This window comes from Paraphaeosphaeria sporulosa, assembly GCF_001642045.1.
Source record: "Paraphaeosphaeria sporulosa strain AP3s5-JAC2a unplaced genomic scaffold CC84scaffold_5, whole genome shotgun sequence".
NCBI classification, from domain to species: domain Eukaryota; kingdom Fungi; phylum Ascomycota; class Dothideomycetes; order Pleosporales; family Didymosphaeriaceae; genus Paraphaeosphaeria; species Paraphaeosphaeria sporulosa.
This window is the reverse complement of record NW_017253364.1, coordinates 667791-686114: the sequence shown is the minus strand read 5'-3', so window position 1 is coordinate 686114 and position 18324 is coordinate 667791. Positions and strand designations below refer to the sequence as shown.

General features: G+C 50.3%; 5 protein-coding genes across 5 annotated transcripts; 3 read left to right on the top strand and 2 right to left on the bottom strand.

Moving 5' to 3' along the window:
* Positions 1-940: 940 nt before the first annotated feature.
* On the top strand, positions 941-1489 carry CC84DRAFT_1216929 (uncharacterized protein; the record flags this gene model as incomplete). The annotated part of the gene is made up of 3 exons (XM_018182848.1): positions 941-1015; positions 1072-1267; positions 1329-1489. The coding sequence occupies 3 exons, from the start codon at positions 941-943 to the stop codon at positions 1487-1489; spliced, it is 432 nt and encodes a 143-aa protein (XP_018035964.1).
* A 292-nt stretch (positions 1490-1781) lies between these two features.
* Positions 1782-3416, bottom strand: CC84DRAFT_1145111 (amidohydrolase 3; the record flags this gene model as incomplete). The annotated part of the gene is made up of 1 exon (XM_018176494.1): positions 1782-3416. The coding sequence occupies one exon, from the start codon at positions 3414-3416 to the stop codon at positions 1782-1784; it is 1635 nt and encodes a 544-aa protein (XP_018035963.1).
* Positions 3417-3938: 522 nt separating this feature from the next.
* On the top strand, positions 3939-5792 carry CC84DRAFT_1118905 (major facilitator superfamily transporter-like protein; the record flags this gene model as incomplete). The annotated part of the gene is made up of 5 exons (XM_018175536.1): positions 3939-4022; positions 4085-4138; positions 4194-4264; positions 4324-5488; positions 5541-5792. The coding sequence occupies 5 exons, from the start codon at positions 3942-3944 to the stop codon at positions 5787-5789; spliced, it is 1620 nt and encodes a 539-aa protein (XP_018035962.1).
* A 3108-nt stretch (positions 5793-8900) lies between these two features.
* On the bottom strand, positions 8901-12017 carry CC84DRAFT_1145105 (uncharacterized protein). The gene is made up of 6 exons (XM_018176493.1): positions 11955-12017; positions 11652-11907; positions 9554-11607; positions 9306-9491; positions 9106-9256; positions 8901-9059 (listed from the first exon to the last, which is right to left on the bottom strand). The coding sequence occupies exons 3-6, from the start codon at positions 11572-11574 to the stop codon at positions 9003-9005; spliced, it is 2415 nt and encodes an 804-aa protein (XP_018035961.1). The 5' UTR covers positions 11575-11607; positions 11652-11907; positions 11955-12017; the 3' UTR covers positions 8901-9002.
* A 155-nt stretch (positions 12018-12172) lies between these two features.
* Positions 12173-16391, top strand: CC84DRAFT_1259008 (C2H2 domain-containing protein; the record flags this gene model as incomplete). The annotated part of the gene is made up of 9 exons (XM_018184872.1): positions 12173-12825; positions 12881-13073; positions 13126-13464; positions 13521-13565; positions 13621-14226; positions 14273-14384; positions 14449-14706; positions 14752-15488; positions 16342-16391. The coding sequence occupies exons 1-9, from the start codon at positions 12442-12444 to the stop codon at positions 16389-16391; spliced, it is 2724 nt and encodes a 907-aa protein (XP_018035960.1). The 5' UTR covers positions 12173-12441.
* Between the last annotated feature and the right edge of the window lie 1933 nt (positions 16392-18324).

Genomic DNA, 18324 nt, shown 5'->3' with positions numbered 1-18324 from the left:
AACGCTCAGCCTGATACCAGAATTTGACGTCGACACCAGTGACTCAACATCTCAAACTGATCTTACGCGTCTGCGTTGTTCTAGCAACTGTTCACGTCGTGGTATCCAGGTAGCCACCCTATTGGGTCACTTGCCAGTATCCTCCATTGTCCCACAGCAGGCCCGGACCGTTTTTGACTCATTGGTGTCGTGTGGAGGTGTTGCGCACCGTGGCAACTAAGTGCAGATGTCTACGAGATATTATGGAAGAAGCAATCGATTCCCCAAAATCTCAGCGGCGAGGGTGTTCCACAACTGCACGTCAACAACCCACTTCCAAGCTACCACACGAAGCGTTGTTCTCAATGCAAGTTGTCTGGCCGTTTACTTCTCACGTTCTCATCGCGAGCTCGAATCGTCCCGCGTGCAGGGGTATGCAGCTGTTGCATATCTGCACGTCGCACAACGCCACCTCAATATGCAGGCCGCACAGCTCGACCACGGTACTGAGTCTCTCTGGCCCAACCGTTCACTCACTTCACTACAGACCCACAAATGGCATCTTAGCACGGCGCGAAAGGCGCGGTGGCGCGACGTCATGTGAGTGTGGGGGTGCAATTCTGTGGTGGGCGTTGCTGGGACAGCGTCGATTTCTCACCTTCACCTGGGGAACAGGGCAAGAGGGGGAGCAGGCTATAAATTTTGGATCCGCATGCGAGGGCACGACTCTACACTTACTTCCCACAACTCTGCACAAGTTTCTCGTAGCGGCTACATTTGGGCAAGCTCTGCTATCCACCCTCTCTACCTCCACAAAAGCTAGACCGCACTACAACTTGTAAGTTGCCTTTCCTTGTATTCTCCAATGAGTCCTGCACATCTCTCTACTGTGCGATTGAAGCACATGCACTCCGCATATCCTGTCGTGGAAGTAGCGTGTTAATGTCTTACAGCAACCACCATGCCGATCAACTGGCAGGACCCGGAGGTCAAGGACCGCATCCTTGCATCCATCATCGCCTCGTTTGGCACGCCTGTACGTCCCACTATCCTCTTTCCCCTTCCCTATCCGATCCCTACTGACACGTTCAGATCAACTGCCGCGAGGTCGCCCGCATTTTCGGCCCCGAGGCGACCTACGACGCCATCGAGAACTTTCTGCGCAAGCCCAAAAAGAAGGCCAAGGAGCTCATCACCGAGGCTGCGGCTCGCGGGAACAGCGCGCCTGCCCGTGGAGCTAACAGCCCGGCGAAGCAGCGTGCGCCGAGGACGCCAAAGAAAAGCGATGGTGAGTGATGCCTTTCTTGACAGTGGGCATTTGGATGGACTTGCTGATACTGGGAAATTAGGCGTCAAGACCGGCCGTGTGACGAAGAGCACGCCGAAGAAGAATGTCGGTTCGCCGGTCAAGAAGGAGATGTTGGAGGGTGACGAGGCGTTCAACGGTGGAGCAGTGAGTACGCCGCAGGGAGACTACGAGATGGATGAGGATTTCGATGCGGAGATCTAGGTATACTATTTCACTAGGCGTGTCCTGTGGCTGCGGCTGCGAACAAGTGCGGGTACATGGCACATGCGTTCTTTGGATGTGTCGGCATGATTTCTCGGATTTGATGGCTGCTATGCAATGCATTGGACTCACGGCGTTGCTCGCTGTGGTCTTTGACTTTGGCAGCGTAGCGGGCATGGCAAGGAAGAATCTAATGGTTAAGCTTCACTCTTGTGTTCGTATGTCGTTCAAGTAGGCGCATAGAAATATATCTGTTTCCGCCATGCTACTCTATAGGTGCATGTTCCACACATCAAGCCTGTTCTACCTCCGTTGGAAATAGCCTCTTCCCCCTCGCCCACGTCTGCTCCAACCTCGCCTCCAACAACCTCCCCGCTTCCCACTCACACTCCAGCACCACAAAATCCGCCCAAAGCCCCTTTTCCAACCTCCCCGTCCACCCCTCTGCAAACCTCGAACGCGCCGCCCCCGTCGTCGCCGCATGGAACGCTTGCGTCAGTGTCAACGCCTGATGCGGCGTCGTCCTTGCCTCCATCTCCGGCTGCGTCGCCGATCGCCTCGTTGTCGCATTGTACAAATTCGGCAATGGGAGATGGACTGCGGTGGGCGCATCGGTGCCTAGCGCAACGCAGGCGCCGCCGTCGAGGAAGTCTTTATATGCGAATGCGCGGGCAAAAGTTTGTGCGCCGACAAGCTTTTGGTAGTCGTGGAGGATGGCGGGGTCGGAGTGGACGGGCTGGACAGACGCCGTGATACCGAGCTGGCCCAGCCGCTGGGCGTCTTCTGGGGTTGTGAGTTCGAGGTGTTCGATGCGGTGTCTACCACCCGGGGTATTGGCGCTGGCGATGGCGTTGATGGCCTGGGTGACGGCTGCGTCACCGATTGCGTGGATGGCGACTTGGAGGCCAGCTTGTGTGGCGCGGTGGACGACCTCGTTCATGGCGTCTGCGGGCCATAGTGGTTGGACAATATCTACATGTCCGGTATAGGGGTGTCTCAGTGCTGCGGTGCATCCATCGACGACACCGTCGCAGATGAGCTTAATCCCGATGATGCAAAATTCTGGACATGTAGACGGGGGCCACTCCCGCATCCGCGCGATTGCTACATCCACCTTCTCTTCCAGACTGCCTCCACTGCCTGGCGGTGTTATCAGCCAATGCGCTGCAATGTGTATGGGCAGAGCGCCCTTCCTCTCGCGGTAAAGTTTCAACGCATCCCAAGCGTTGTCGTCCATAGCCATGTCGATAGCTCCTGTGTATCCAGCCGCGATGTACGCCTTGAACGTCTTGTCCAACGCATCCTGTTTCTCTTCTGTGGTGTATTGGGCATTCAGAAAAGACCAGATGATGTCAACCTGGCCTGCCTCTGCAAACAGTCCACTCGGTCGCCCGTCCTCACCGCAGACGACTTGATGAGGTCCTAGCTCTTTTGCGTTTTCCAGTGGCAGTTCTCGTAGTGCGGCGGTATTGACCCAAGATGAGTGCAGATCGAGTGCCTCTACGTAGATTGGTCGCGGGTCGAGATCATCCAGCATCGTAGCTAATGCTAGTCGTCCTGTGCTGGGCTGTTGCCAGCCTCGACAAAGAATGCGTGGTGCGTCGGGATTGCGTTTTCCGTAGTCTGAGATAGCGGCGCGCACTTCGTCTAGAGATGCACAGTTCGTGAGATCCAACTTCTGGCGGGACAAGCCAAAGAACAGGAGATGGGTATGTGCGTCGATTAGGCCTGGGACGAAGAGTTGTTGTTTGAGGTCTGTGACTTCGGCGCCAGAGTCGAGGAGATCGCGGACCGTAGTGTCATGTTCAGAGCCTACGTGGATTACATTTCCATCTTGGATTACCATGCAGTTGCAGAAGTCGATTTCGCGTTGTTGCGCGCTGGAATTCGCAAAGACACGTGCGTTAGTGAAGATCTTCGGAGCCATTGCGATGGTTGTAGTCTGTCCGTAAGTTCAGAGATAAGAAGAAGCCATGCAATATGAGCAGATGAGAAACAATATTGACTCCTAGTACCTTTGTACCATGCCGCGTGCGCTTCCAGAAACGCCGTGAGGTTGCGTACTGCTCTTCCGTTTCACGAGGAAGCAGCAATCTAACCGCATCGAGGAGGTCCAGCCGGAACGCTAAAAGCTAAAGCACCACCCACGCATCGCTGCCGGGAACTACTCCACATCCATCACCATTTTGCCGCGGCTTCCCCCGCAAACCGACTTGTCACTGCGTACAAGCCAAGGAAGAACGTGGAGCCCAGGCCGATCTGCCAAAATCCTTATCAAATCGGCGGAATTGGAACCCAGGTTGCGCCGCAACCTTATCTGGCGATGCTGCACAGGAGGGGGAGGCCGGCGCGATAGACGCGATAGACAATCTGTATAAGGGACCCGAGGGCGCCGACACAGCTGTAACGACCCACAGAGTCTGCTTGCTCGCTCAAGATGCAGTCTTCCTCAATGCCAGACTATGATAATGCCTCGTCATGGCCACCGGGAACTGTGACACTTGAACGTAAGATCTCTCTTTCTCTCTTTGAAGTTGCATCTAAGTGTACTGAACAAGGATCATAGAGCTTCAACATTCCGCAGAAGGTGTTGAGGGTTATGAGGTGGTACTCGTACCAGCTCCATCCATTGATCCAAATGATCCTCTGGTATACCGACCCTGGAAAGTCTCAACCTATTAGTACTATGCCTAACTGTTCGCAGAATTGGAAAGCGTGGGAGAAGAATCTCAATATCGCGCTAACACTCTTTTACTCTGTCCTTGTATTCGCACTGTGAGTTTGGCACGCGGCTCTTGCATCTAGATGGGATCTGAGGCTGATGGGATGTCTAGAATATCTGCAATAACCCCGACATGGGCACCAATGAACATCGAACTCGGCTTTAGTTATGAGACGCTACAGAATAGCTATGCGACAGGCACGGCAGCTCTAGGTGTGGGGGCGCTACTATTCATCCCATTCGCTCTCAAGTACGGGAGACGACCTATCTACGTCCTCAGTTCCCTTGGACAAGTCGCTGTCGCGATTTGGGCTGCGAAAATGACGTCGACTGCTGACCTGTATCTCATACAAGTTTTCAACTGTCTGTTTGGATCACTGGCTGAGGTCATCGTCCAGATGACTATTGCTGATGTATTCTTCGTCCATCAGCGAGGCTTGATGAATAACCTTTACGTCTGCACAATGACCATTGGTACTTCGATGGCCGCGTTGGTCGCTGGCTACATCACGGTAGGTCAAGGCTGGCGGTGGGTATGGTGGTGGACCGCTATCTGCATGGGTGTCTGTCTTGTCCTCTTTGTGTTCTTTTACGAAGAGACCAAGTTCGTCCCACCCATTGAAAGCTTTGCTGAAGCTGCTCAAACACCTGTCCACTCGGCTGGCAACAGGATCACAGATCCGGATCTCAAATTTGCGGACGATCAGCTAAAACCTGTCGGGTCAATTATAACGGAGATCGTACCTCCACGGAATACCTATATCCAGCGCCTCAAGCCTTTGCACGCCACCCGCGGAAGTATCAAGCAGCTTGCGCACCACAGCTACCAACCTCTTCTTGTCGAATGCACGATTCCGGCCGTGTTGTATGTGGCTCTCCTGTACGGGCTCATCACAGCCGCGCTACAGGTATCTGTGACTTTGGTGGCAACATACATGCCGGCCCCACCTTACAACTTCTCCCCTAGCGCGGTGGGTCTGATGAGTCTTCCCCCTTTGATCGGCAACATTATTGGCACAGCATTGAGCGCACCGTTCACCGATCGTCTTATCATCTACCTGGCTCGCAGAAACAAAGGAATCTACGAGCCCGAGATGCGCCTTTGGCTCCTCCTTGTGTTCGCGCCAGTCTACCCAGCTGCATTGCTTCTTACTGGATATGCCCTCGGAAAAGGCATGAGCTGGCCAGTCGTTGCTGTTGGACTGGGCCTCCAGGGGTTCGCCATGCCACCAATTGCTAGCGTTGCGCTTACGTACCTCACGGATGCATACACGGATGTGCGTATCTTTAATTGAATATCGAGGCCAAAGCGCTGCTGACATGTCACAGATCATTGCCGATGCCGTCATCGGTGTAACCTTTACTCGCAATCTTATGGCCACGATCTTCGTTCTCGTTCTCACACCCTGGGTGCAGCGAGTTCAGCTACACAACGTCATGCTCACTTTCGCTATGATGACACTTCCAGTACTCTTAGGTGGTACCGTGGCTCTGATCATATATGGGAAGAGACTAAGATGCTGGACTAAGGATCGATATCATCTCTACGCGGCCAGACAGATGGATACCAGGTCGTGATGCAAAGTCTGTTTTGACATACTATAAATTCACTGTGTGCCTTTGTCTGCCGCAGTTTCATATCTTCCTCGGCTCCAGAAAACGTTTCATGCGGCATCGGAGGGATGTAGGTAGCAGTGCACCCGCCTGCACCATCGCTGCAGTTATGTGAAGATTCCCAGAATTTTAGATAGTACTTCCGCTTTAGATTGCTTCGGTGAACGGGCTTAATAACCTTGACCGGTTTTCGATGGTGGCGAAGCGGCCTCAAGCTATTCCGCATTTGGCGCGAAAGAGCCAGCCAATTGTATCACAATCTCCCCGGTGGAAGGTGGACGTATTGCACTGCGATTGTTAGCCCGCGCGAGGAGTCCCGTTTGACTCTTTGCATCCAATCATATTGGAATGAAATTGATGACTTTTTTGACATCCTCAGCTCGATACCGAGTTCTGTCTTACTGGCTACAGCATCTGCATGTGCCTCGCGCTTTTCAGGCTGACGAGGGCTGCCTAACCGCACGTGTAACATTCACTTTCTGCCTAGCACGCGAGTATGTACTCAATGATCATTATCACACTGAGAAGAACGTAATAAAATCCAGAATATTTGGACGAAGATGATGATGGACATTGTGGCTGGCTTATCGGTGAGATTAGTCTCGGAGTGTTCTGGTGCACTGAGCGCAAAAGACTGACACTATAATTTTTGACGCTCATGAAGAGGTAGAGTGAGGTTTAGTGGGTTTTCTCTATGGTCACAAAAATTCGACATGGGTCTGAATCTTGATTGATGCTGCAGTCTCGAGCGCCGATGAGAAAATTTAACCTGCCAAAGGTGCGAGGCTGAGTGGCCTGTCAATCCAGGATTCGGGGAAGGGCTGTTCAATCAGCAACCGATTCATTCAATAATGAGGAGTCAATGAGATACAACAAGCGCAACACTCAGGATCGACGAGTAGTCCTGACTGCGCCACATCTTGATTGTAAGGACGTGCATATGGCCAGTGAGGCTGTGCCCGCGAGAGAAGGGATTGTCCCTTCAGGAAAAGCCAATCGTTCAGTGGGGCATAGCTCACCAAGCCTCTTGAAGGCGCAAGGATACTCTGACGTGATTGAAAGGGGTACCAGGACCAAGGACGAAAACCCAACCCCACTTGTCGGACCTTACACTGCAATCTTAGCGTTGGCGAGTGGCCATGTCAAGCCACCAATAGTGACGAGACCAGTACCTTCACCTCGGAATGGCATACCTTGGGGATTTTGGAGCATTCCTTGAAGCTGACGCGATCATTACAGGCTAATCTTGCCGATGCTTATGCATTTGGACAAACACGTGAAGTTGAGCAAGACGATCGCAAACAAAGATTTGTTTTCAGCACGTAGAAGATGCGATTCCTGAAAGCTGCGTTATCTAAATTAGATTTAACACTGTTATACATCGTTTGTTGAAAGGACTGGAAACCTGTGTTACTCCATGAGGAGCAAGGCAATTTGAGACCGTTGACCTGATAATATAAACCCAAACCCGCAAGAACATCGCGGACTGACATACCTACCATACTCAGAATGTAGTCCAGATGAATACGCCTGCCATTTCCGGTTTCACTGAGCCGACTTCGTGAATCCATTGATCATCCGTAAAGAATAAATAGATAAAGTCCAGTTGTCGGCCCGGTGACGCTAATGCATATACAGCCATCTTGCAGCCCGGCTTGTGATCTGCTATCTCGTTGATTGACCATAGCAATCAGAGCTCGTGAGGTCTTGTAAGCGAATTCGGAGATTGGGGGCTACCTCGTCATTGTCTCTGTGTTCAAGAAAGTAAGATGCTTATGCTCGTTCAAGGAAATTCTTGCCTCGAGCTAAGTCGCTATGGGAAAAGGCTAGCGCAGAAGCTTCTACATGGGCATCTTGCATCTGGGTACAGGAACCCAACTCAGCCCTGTATCGAGCTAGCTGCTCTAAGCGTCTAAGGCGTTGCAGAGGGTTAGATAATTGGCATGAATGTCCGTCTTCCATTTGAAAGTATGCCCACAGCTTACGAGCTCGTAGAACTTTCCGATAGATGGTCTCGCTCAACGCCGGAAGTAAAGAACAAAGCTCGCAAGAACATTCGAATTGGTATATCTCCTCTGACAGTACCTGGCACTCTTGTCAAGTGTGTTCGTGCTCGATGTAGTTGCTCGTAATTTCTTCATCTCGAGCGATGTATCTGAGTGCATGGACTACAATTTTGCTCAATCTGTCGTTCTAGGTGTGCCGAGCATTGGCATCGCAAGCGAGGTTGTTCCGACTTGCATCAAGGCATACGCTAGCTCGGTCTCCATACGTGCTGAAACACTTTGTTCGCACGATGCTCATGTATTGAGTAAAGACATTCTGGTAGGGGTGGAGATTGGAGAGGGACTCAAATGCTTGTCGTTGCTCGTCTAGATGATGGGTAACATCAAGTCAAAGAGTCTTCAAGTCGCTGGTTCACAGGGATATTGGTACAGTGATGGCAGGAGACTCAGAGAGTAAACGGGCACCCTTTGGGATAGGTTAAGTCACGAAGAGCCTTTTGCCGTTGCCGTGCACATCCCGCACGTTGAATATGAGCGTGTTGTCTAAATCCATAATCGAGAGTATCAATTACGCTTAGGGGCCAGTGCGCCGGCTCTCACGCTTTATTACTTTGTTAGCAACGGAGCTGGTCGCTTAGACTTGTTTCTCAGCTGTCGGTAACTCGCTTACATACCTTGGTTGAGCAACTTCTTGGGGCAATGCAAGACCAAAAAAGCGGTAGAACGACTTGGTCTCGTAATTAGGCGCAAAATCAGTGGCTAAACGCAAGAGCTGGAGGCGTGATAGACCGTTAGAAACGCACGCGCTAACTAGGTTAGGATTGATCACGTCGTTCTTTCGGAGTCGTTTGCCGATAAGATATAAGGTATGTTCGACAGTGAGAGAAGCAACAACGTACCGCGTGGGACTTCAAAGCTCAGATGCTTCAGGGTACAGTGGTAGTCACGACATTTGCACAAGTACGATGACTCCGGGTGGCAGATACACAAGCTGATTGTACCTGGACGTTTTTGAGTATTATACGGGGTGACTTCTGGAAGCTGAAATGATGATTAAAGCGACTAGGAAGGAAACGCCCGCGCATAGTTACGATAGGATATTTGTTAACTGGAGAATCTGGGTATAGTGCTAAACGAGCGGGGAAATCTAGCGATAGACGACGAAATTATTTTATTCCCACGCCATATGAGCCATCTTCAGCTTCCTGTCTTGAAGCGAGCGCATATCCTACTTGGTTAGAAATCGTACTAGTCCAGATGCAGGGCCAACTCACTTGCTCAACTGTGCCGTTTACCACGTATCGAGTCACTTGAACTGCCTGCTCCTGCCCGAGACGCAACGCTCGCGCGATAGCTTGGTTTTCTACACTTGGGTTCCATTGTGGCTCGACTAAGAAAACACGGTTGGCTGTAGCAAGATTTAGTCTGGTGAAGATTAGCGCGTGGCGACGATTGAATATGAGGACTCTTCTACCCCACAGCTCCCGTACCCGTCGTCATAATTAGAACGCGTAGTGAGGGGTCGTGAGCAAACTCGTCTAGGATCTTTTCGCGCTTAGCAGTAGGACATTCGCCATCTATTCGTCGAAAGGTAATATTAAGTTGTCCGAGGGCGGATCCAATAAGATCGAGAGTGTGAGTCCAGCAAGAGAAAATAATGCTGCAAGGCTCAAGTCAGTACCGAGTTCTTGCTATAACACTGGCAATGCGTGAGACGCATACCTCTTCGTTGACCAGATGTCAACTCTCACATCCTCCATCAATGCTTGTATCTTGGATGATCTTCCCTGTGCACGAAAGTATCTGCCATCTTCCTGCTGTAGGAACGTGCTATTGGCGGAGCGAGAGGTTATTTTCCAGAGTGATGAACACAAAGGACAGTTTGTCACAACACCCGGGTTTGCTTCAGGCATACTTTCTTCCATACATTCGGAGCAGAGTACGTGTCGACAATGCTCATCAAAGCGTCGAAACATTGAACCTGCTCCGAGAAGGGGCATGGTCTGCTTGCAGGCCGAGCAAGTAACCTCACCATCCCTACCTGAAGATGCCTCCATGGCTTCCCTCTCGTCAAGCAGATGCATCTTTCTTCTGTTCCATGAAAAAGGCTGCTGAAATGTGCCGTGATTGCACAGGATGCGCAACTGTAGTTGCACTTGAAATAGGCCGAGTGTACTCTTTTGGTCAAACCCGCCCACCTGGTTCTTAGCAGCCCGGAGCATAATCTTCTTCGTCTGTTCGTATTGCATCCTCTCCTCTGCTGAGAACTCCAACTTGCGGACACGAGAATGCTGTTCGGGCAGATGTAGCAGATCCTTTGTTCTTCGCAGGCAGAGTGAGTCAAGCAATCGGGTGAAACGTTCGATCGCAAGGTCACGGCGTTTCCCACCTTCGTCAAAGGGTACGCTAATGTACTTTCGAAAGTTCGACGGATTGTTAAACGGAATGATACGGATGAAGGCGAACAAGGAACCAATATCTTCCAGTCGGTTCTGGATCGGGGTGCCCGTTAGGCACCAGCGAGATCGTGCTTTCAACTCGGCAACAGTACGGTAGAATACTGTCGAGAGCCGACGGATTATATGCGCCTCATCGAGCACCAACCTGTACCATTCAATGTCGCGTAATGGGTTCTTGCCTCGCTGGGAGTCCATGTAAAGTGTATGGTAGGTGGTAACCACAATGTCGGATTCGGCCAAGGTGTCGATATTTGACTCACGATTTGTTCCGTGATACTTGACAGTTCGTAGAGCACCCCAGATCTGAGCTTCAAAGTGTATCTTCATCTCTTGGAACCACTCGTTGATCATCAGGTCAGAGGAAGCAATGACCAACGTGGCTCGCGAGCGTCGACGCGATTTGTAATGGCTGGAACCATTATCTAGCATGGTGTCATGCTCAGATGCCCACTTATGGCCATCGCCAAGAGTGCGCAATATCAATGCTAGAATGCTCAAGCTTTTGCCCATGCCCATCTCATCCGCCAGTATCCCTCCTCCCGTTTCAGAATATTCTGCCAAAGACGCATTGTTGGTTATGACGTGGCGTTGACATGGTCTCCCATCTTGTTCGCTAGGAACCCAAAGGCGGAACTTTTCAGGTATTGGGCCATTCTCTCTTTGTGACATGAAGTGTAGTGCTTGCTTTTGATGGGTCAAGAGCTGTGTCTTGAGACGGTCGTCACCCTCCAACCCAGCGAGAGTTTGGCCCCGTGTGAGAGAAGAGTATATGGTGTCGATCGTTTTCTGAAAGGCTTCAGCTTTTGCGACTTCACTCTCAGGCTGTTGCTCGGTGCGCAAGTCAACTTCCTGGCTGTGAAAGGAGTGCTGGAAATTCCCCAGTTTCAGAACATGAGGGTTTTCGTAAGACATTCCTGGCTTAATATAGTCGGGTCGTTGTAGATATATTTTCTTAGAGGAAAGGATTGAGCCAATCTCCTGTGTGACGCTACTGGGACCGTAGATATTGATGTTGACTCTGACCACTGCCTCTTTCTCCTTTGTAGCTCTATATATAGTCTCCCGAATAGGTCTTATGGGAGCAAATGCTTCCAAGTCAACGCGGTGCCTTTGCTTCTCAATGCTTTCCAGAGCTTCTTCCAAGAGAGCATTAGCCTCTCCAAGTAGCGTTCCGTCGGGGAAACCAACCAAATATCGGTCTTCGGCCTTGGTGATTAGCATTTGAAAGTGTCCCGGGATGGGTTGACCGTCACCAGACGCTAGTTTCGAATCCACGACGGACATATCGCCGATAAGCTTTACTGGAGAACGCGCGATCTGTTTTGTTTAGTGGGCTGCTAGACTAGTCTCGGAATCCATACCAGGCCGTAGCATATTCTACTCTCGTCTCGATCTTGAGGACCAGGTGATGTGGGATGAGAAGAGACATTGTCTTCGGCCCATCGTTGAATTTGTTCTTCTACAAAAAGAAGAGATGCCTTGCTATCTATATCGAAACCATGTTGCAGGCTGTAAGGATCGATTTGATCCTGACTAAGGATGTCTGGTAGACTATCCAGAGAAAACAAGTCGGTAACACAGTTCTCCCAGGTGGTTTCCTGCAGGACTGGTGCGATACTGCGAAGTTGTTAGTCTGAGTATCAGAACTGTGGCGTAGGACTTACTCAATAGGAGCTCCATAATCGTCCCAGCCCTGTATTGGACGAGAGCCCACATGTGTGTCGGTACCGTCGTCAGGATTGAGCAGGCGCTTTAGTGACATGACAGCGACAACGGCCTAGCGTACGCGCTAATGGTCTTGGCGGGACCCACTTCGTGACGAGCTCAATGTCGACGAAAGGTAGCGCGCCGTCTGTGTCTTCACAGTGAGCTCCTGGTGGATCGCGGAGGGCGCTTCCTTTTGTTTCAGCGAATCTCTGCTCGGATCAGCCTCACCGCTGAAGCGCTGAAAGCTATCCAATGGGCGCCAGCGAGGCTGTGGCTGAGCGCTCCATGCAACGCGCCACAGACAAGGATCTTGACCGGTCCTTCAGCCTCGTTCATCTGCAATCATGCTGCCCTCCTCTTCTTGCGCACAATTGCGTCTTGATGTTCACCACATAGTTCTCAGCTCGTACCAGATGCCCATGCAGCGTCTCTACGGTCACTATCATGAATGGCAACACTTCCACATCATCTTTACCGAATAGCCAAGTCAGTCGTGCATCTACAGGTGCATTGTCGCAGCAGTCGACACTGGTTGGACAGCAGACAAGCGCAGCGGGAGGCGATGCCTTAGACACGGCCATTCGCAAGTTCAGAGCTCGGTTAACAGGGACTGATCTTACGGAATTTCGGAGCACAACGTATGAGGAACTGCTGCACAGTATTCTACGCATCCAATATGAGCAGGAACAGACCAAGTCTATGGTCAACCTCGGCCGAATACAGTCTTTTCTGGAAGCTATGAACCAATTCTCGAAAACCATAGAGATTTTTTTGAATGTCTCTGATATGGTAGCCTTTGTCTGGGGACCTATAAAGTTTCTTCTTCTAGTACGTCTTCAGTACTGCTCTGATCATGAGCTGTCAGGAGATTGATGACTTTTAGACAGCCAGCACAGTTGCAGACTCATTCGAAACATTGTTGGAAGCCTACTACGAGATAGGAGAACAGTTGCCCCTACTGCAAGAGTATGAGCAGTTATTTAAGGAAAACCCGCACATGATCCAGGCTTTGGAGCTGATGTATCTCGACATTCTCGAATTCCATCAGCAAGCCATGCGTTTCTTCTCTGGTGGTCGTAAGTTCAGATAAATCCTCTATCTGATTCCAGCTAAGTGCATTGTACAAAGGATGGAGAAAGTTCTTTCGCGCCATGTGGAAAGATTTTGAGACCAAATTTGGCGGCATTAAAAAAAGTCTTGCTCGTCATAAAGACCTTGTGGAACGTCGTGCGACAATTTCACAATACCGCCTCTACCAGCTGGACATAGTAGAGATGAGGAATAGGCTTGACGAGTTGGTCCTGGAAGAACGGGGTAAGAAGTTAGCAGCAGTGAGGGAGTGGTTCGCAGTTGGGTCCATACAGGAAGAAGATCATACCAGTTTCAACGAGATCAGAGCAACATACAAAGACACTGCCAAATGGATCGTGAAGAATGAAAAAATCAAGGACTGGATGCACGCAGATAGTGAGCATAGTCCCCACTAGGGAAGGAAAGTTTTGATGCTGATATCAATCGCCAAGATCCAACAACGCCAATAGTCTGGCTCACCGGAATGCCTGGAGCTGGTAAGGATAGTTCTTGAACCTGAGCTGTATATCAATGAAAAGTAATAGTCAACAGGAAAAACAATACTGGCCTCCAGTCTTATCTCTGAATGCCAATCGAAAGCTACCTGCATCACTAGTTACTTCTACTGCCACTACGAAGGTCAAGGATGCAACACTGCTGTAGATGTTTTGAAGGGACTGATGCATCAATTGCTGGACCAGTACCCTGACATGTTACCACCCTGCCACACGAAGCGGACTGGAAGTGGCGAACCAGTGCTTCGATCCATAGAGCGAGCCAAAAAGCTGTTTGAGGACTTTTGCTCGATTCCGGAGAAGATGTTTATCATTATCGATGGCCTCGACGAATGTGAGCAATTGGAACGCAAGCAACTTCTAGATTTTCTTGTCGGAATGGTCACTCAATGTGACACCAGTGAGCCAGGAAAGCTCCGTGTAATGGTGGTCAGCCAAGAATACGGCGACATAAAACGAGCTCTTCACAACCCGTCTTCCAGCAAGATTGTACCCAGCATTGTTTCCATGTCTGAAACGGATAATCGACACGATATACACAACTACGTTCGCATTTGGGTGGACCGCATTGCGGTCAAACACGAACCGTTTGACGATGAAGCGAAAGAATATCTCCACAATCTGACCGTGGCACGAGCTAAGGGTATGCACTCTACTTTGAGTCAATGATCTAATGGCTGACTTTGAAGGTATGTTCTTATATGCTAAGCTAGTCATGGACAATCTCTTCCAACAGCCAACGAGAGGAGATCTACTAGACGCTGTAAGCGAAAACAACTTCCCAGATGGCTTGAAAGAAGCGTAAGTTGAAGACACGGCCTACTCCCTTATCAATCTGTCAGTCCAACCTTCTAACCCTGTAAAGTTATGAAAGAATCGTAAAGCGCATCAAAAGAACCCACGCCGTGGAATGGCCGAAAGTGAAGAAGCTTTTAGGTTGGATGGTCTGCGCTCAACGACAGCTGGCATGGCGGGAGATCCAAGTAGCCCTCTCCATCGACATCGAAAGTCGCAGTATCGAGTATGAAGATCGACGCTTTCGCGAAGATATTCACGAGGTTTGTGGCTCTCTGGTCACTGTATCCGGGAATCGTGTCTCGTTGGTTCATAGCACAGCACGATAGTACGTAATACCTTCATTTTGTACTAAAGTATGCTAACATCACAGTTACCTGACAAAAGCCACAGAAGATATCCATCAGCCATCCGTGGAATGTGAGCTTGCCACTCTATGCCTTCAATATCTTACGTTTCCGTGCTTTCAGACCAAAATTTCGATTGAGAAGCCGGAGCTTCGCAAGATGATGCTTGAGGGACAGTTTGCATTTCAAGACTACGCAGTCGCAAAATGGTTTCAGCACGTGAACGCATTCGTGAAATTTGGCAAAGATCTTCTCCAGGATTGGACGAAAGCCGAAGAGCTCGTCAGAGAAATGTCGCACGCGATCGACAACTTCATGGATCATTACCACGAGGAAAATTTCAATGAGCCTCAAAACATCGTGGAAGAATGTCGAGAAACCTGCAAGAGCTTTGAAGAGCAGGACTTCTACGAGGATCTAGTAGTGTTGACAAGTCACATCTACACCTTTCAGAAAAAAGGTTTCGAAGCGCGGCACAAGGTCAGCATCAAGAGCCTCGAATATGCGCTTAATCGCAATAGGAAATTTGTAGAGGATACGGCCTCTAAACTCAAAGGCACTGAACTGGCAACATTCAAGCAATTCTACGACAACGAAAGACCGTACAAGTGCACGAAGATAACTTGCATGTACTTTTCGGAAGGATTCAGGGAAGCCAGGGCCAAAAAGCGCCATGTCAACATACACGATCGTCCGTTTCAATGCGAAGTTCCGGACTGTCTCGGCGCTGAGGGTTTTGCCAACTCCAAGGACCTAGAGAAGTGTGCATGGCCCCTTCAGTATGTGGAATGTCCTCGCTCATTGATACGCAGACACACCCGCTCTTTCCATCCCGAAATCAGTGATCTTGCAGTGCGCTTCAACTCGACTCATATCAAGAAAACAAAGGCGACGCACACTTGTCCGCTATGTGGAAAATCCTTCACACGCAAGCTCATCCTAGACGATCACGTGATGAGTCATAAAGGGATCAGAAATCAGGAATGCGAAGAATGTGGTAAGGCATTCACCAGAAAAAATGACTTGAGGAGGCATCAAAAAATTCACGAACGTGGGAAGTGATAGAGGGGAGGCGGGGATGCTACCAAGCGGTTCCAGGTTACCACCAACACAAAGTGAGGGGGTTCCGGCCCGAGTTAAGACGGTCTCCTGGTATTCGTATGGTTCTCGGCCACTTCAGGGTGCCGAGAAATTCGGCTTAATGGTTTTTTTTTTGCTTTTCTGAACGTGCGCTTGGCGGGCGGCGAGGCTTAGGCATGCTCTTTCAACCAGCTTCCTCCGCGGAACGAACCCAACCTGTAAAATCCGCAGAAGCAGCCTGCTCTTAGTCTTAACTGCAAACTTGAATCCTTGATAGTTCTCTCCACGTACAAAGTTTACCTTCTTGTGGGTACTGTTACGGAGAAATGCTACCAATTTCGTTTCAATGAAGATTCCTAAGGAGGCGATACGCATCGGACTTCATCTTGCAGACGATGAACATGTGTTCCGCTCGCTAGCAAGGTTGTTTATACGAGCCGCGGCCTTAGCTGATCGATTGGTGTTCGAGTGCAGGAGCGGCACAGCCTGCAGATTATCAGTTGTTGCATAACCTAGCTCGTACTGATGTTTGCTAGACACCTTTACGCGTGTTCTCGTTCAAGAGGTCCGCGCGAGCGTTGTCTAGCAGGACTATTATATCGACTGCTTCTCCTGGGTGGCTCCCTACAATAACGCTTGGAAGGTGAAGTCGCCGCGGGGTTCTGAAAGTCGCTAGATAGGCGGGTTCAGCCTGACATACCACCCTCTTTGCGCCAGAGGGCGGGGTGCACACCATCTTCACCCCATCGGGCTATTTACTCTCGGAACGGCATGCGTTCTTATTGTTGGCTCGTTCTCGTTGTCACCCATCAGCGACAATGCAGGCGCGTGAGGCTTTATCGACATCGATGCAAGGCTGACTACTTTCAAACGATACACTTGCTATATGCCCGCCTCAATGCGTCAAATCTAGGCAAAACCAACATCCGGTGAGTATGCGGCGTTCGAAACTTCTCTTCTAATAAGCCCTCCCCAAGCCACACATCATTGTGATGCAGAGTATTTTGTATTTGTGCACCTAGTTGCACTTCCAACATAGTCTCTACATCTGCCTTATATTTGCTCTCCTCGTCCTCCTTCACTAGGCATACTGCAACAGCACAGATCTGATAAATCCCCGTCCCTACTTTATCTTTCATACAGTATGTCGTCAGTCTACTGGTCTTACTCTTAGCTGCTTTTACACAAGGGTCATAGCATTCACCAGGGGCCACGTTGTTGACCTTGAAATGTGTGGTAAGTCAATACAGTCATTTGCCAGTTATCTAAATTGACTTAATCAGTCGGGCTTTTTGATGTTGTCCAGAGACATATCGACGCGTCCCTAACTCCCCTTCGATCTACCACACGTATTACCAAGTGACACAAACATCCGGTTTGGGACTAGGGCCGGAGCGGACCACAATACCTAGATGGTATTGTCTGGCGCAACCCGTTCTAAAGATTAGTAAACTATCGACGTTGGGTGCCATACCCTGTAAGTCGGTGCCTGCCGCCATGTCACGATGCCCGAGCCACCTCGATGCTGCAGCAGGTAAGCGGGCCTGGTAATGGGTGGAGTTGGAGGTGATGACAAGGTCAAGGGCTTTTCGCGATCATTTTGGACAAGGTCTGCACTGCGTCCTTGCAAAGACCACCTCATTTTTGAGGGTCCAAAGAACTACATGGCTAGTAATTGGCGATGGATAGAAGATGGGAAGTGACGGTGAGCGGTGGAGTGAGGGGGTGGAGTGAGGGGGTGGAAGGTGGAAGTAGCGTTGTGGTCCTCTGGTTTGCCCAACCCGATTGCCCTTTTTAACATCGCTATCTCTTGCAGCAGGTCCACGGTCTACCCATTGCGCTCTATTAGCCCGGCTAATGTGGTCGATGTTGCGTATCAACAACGGGATCCTCGTTTCGATATATCCCAGACCTTGAGCAGCATCCCAACGGCTCTGTGGAAGCAGCCACCAACGTAATCATCGGAAGTTTCATGCCCTTCAAGGCGTCCAAATATCGAATACGGGCTCAACATCTCTGTAGCGACAGACACATCTCGCTGTGGAGACAACTTCCAAGAATTACACCTCGCATGACTGGTACAATGGCGCCTCCACCGCTACCAAGGAACCTCAGCACATCATTCGTTCAGCACCCGTCTCCGATACATTTGGTCGCGCTTTTGCATGTCACACGTTCGTCCACCATGGATGTCGTTGGCCTACGTGTCTTCCACGCCGATATACATACCCTCTCCACCATGGAGAACCACGATACGGTTTATTCATAAGACTGACCTCATGATCTGGCGCAGCCACGTCCAGCAATTGGGTCAACACTTTACTGGAATATCTCAAAGACTGCAGTCTTCAAATCTTTCAGAACCTCCACGAGAACGCCGAGGCGAGTGGCCACGGTCTTACAATCACAGGCGGTCTGTCAGGTCCCAGAGGTCGTCCCGTCGTCGCTCATCGTCTGTGCCGATTTATCGACCACGAATCTCCGACTCTTCCCGAGGAACACTGCACGCAACATCATAC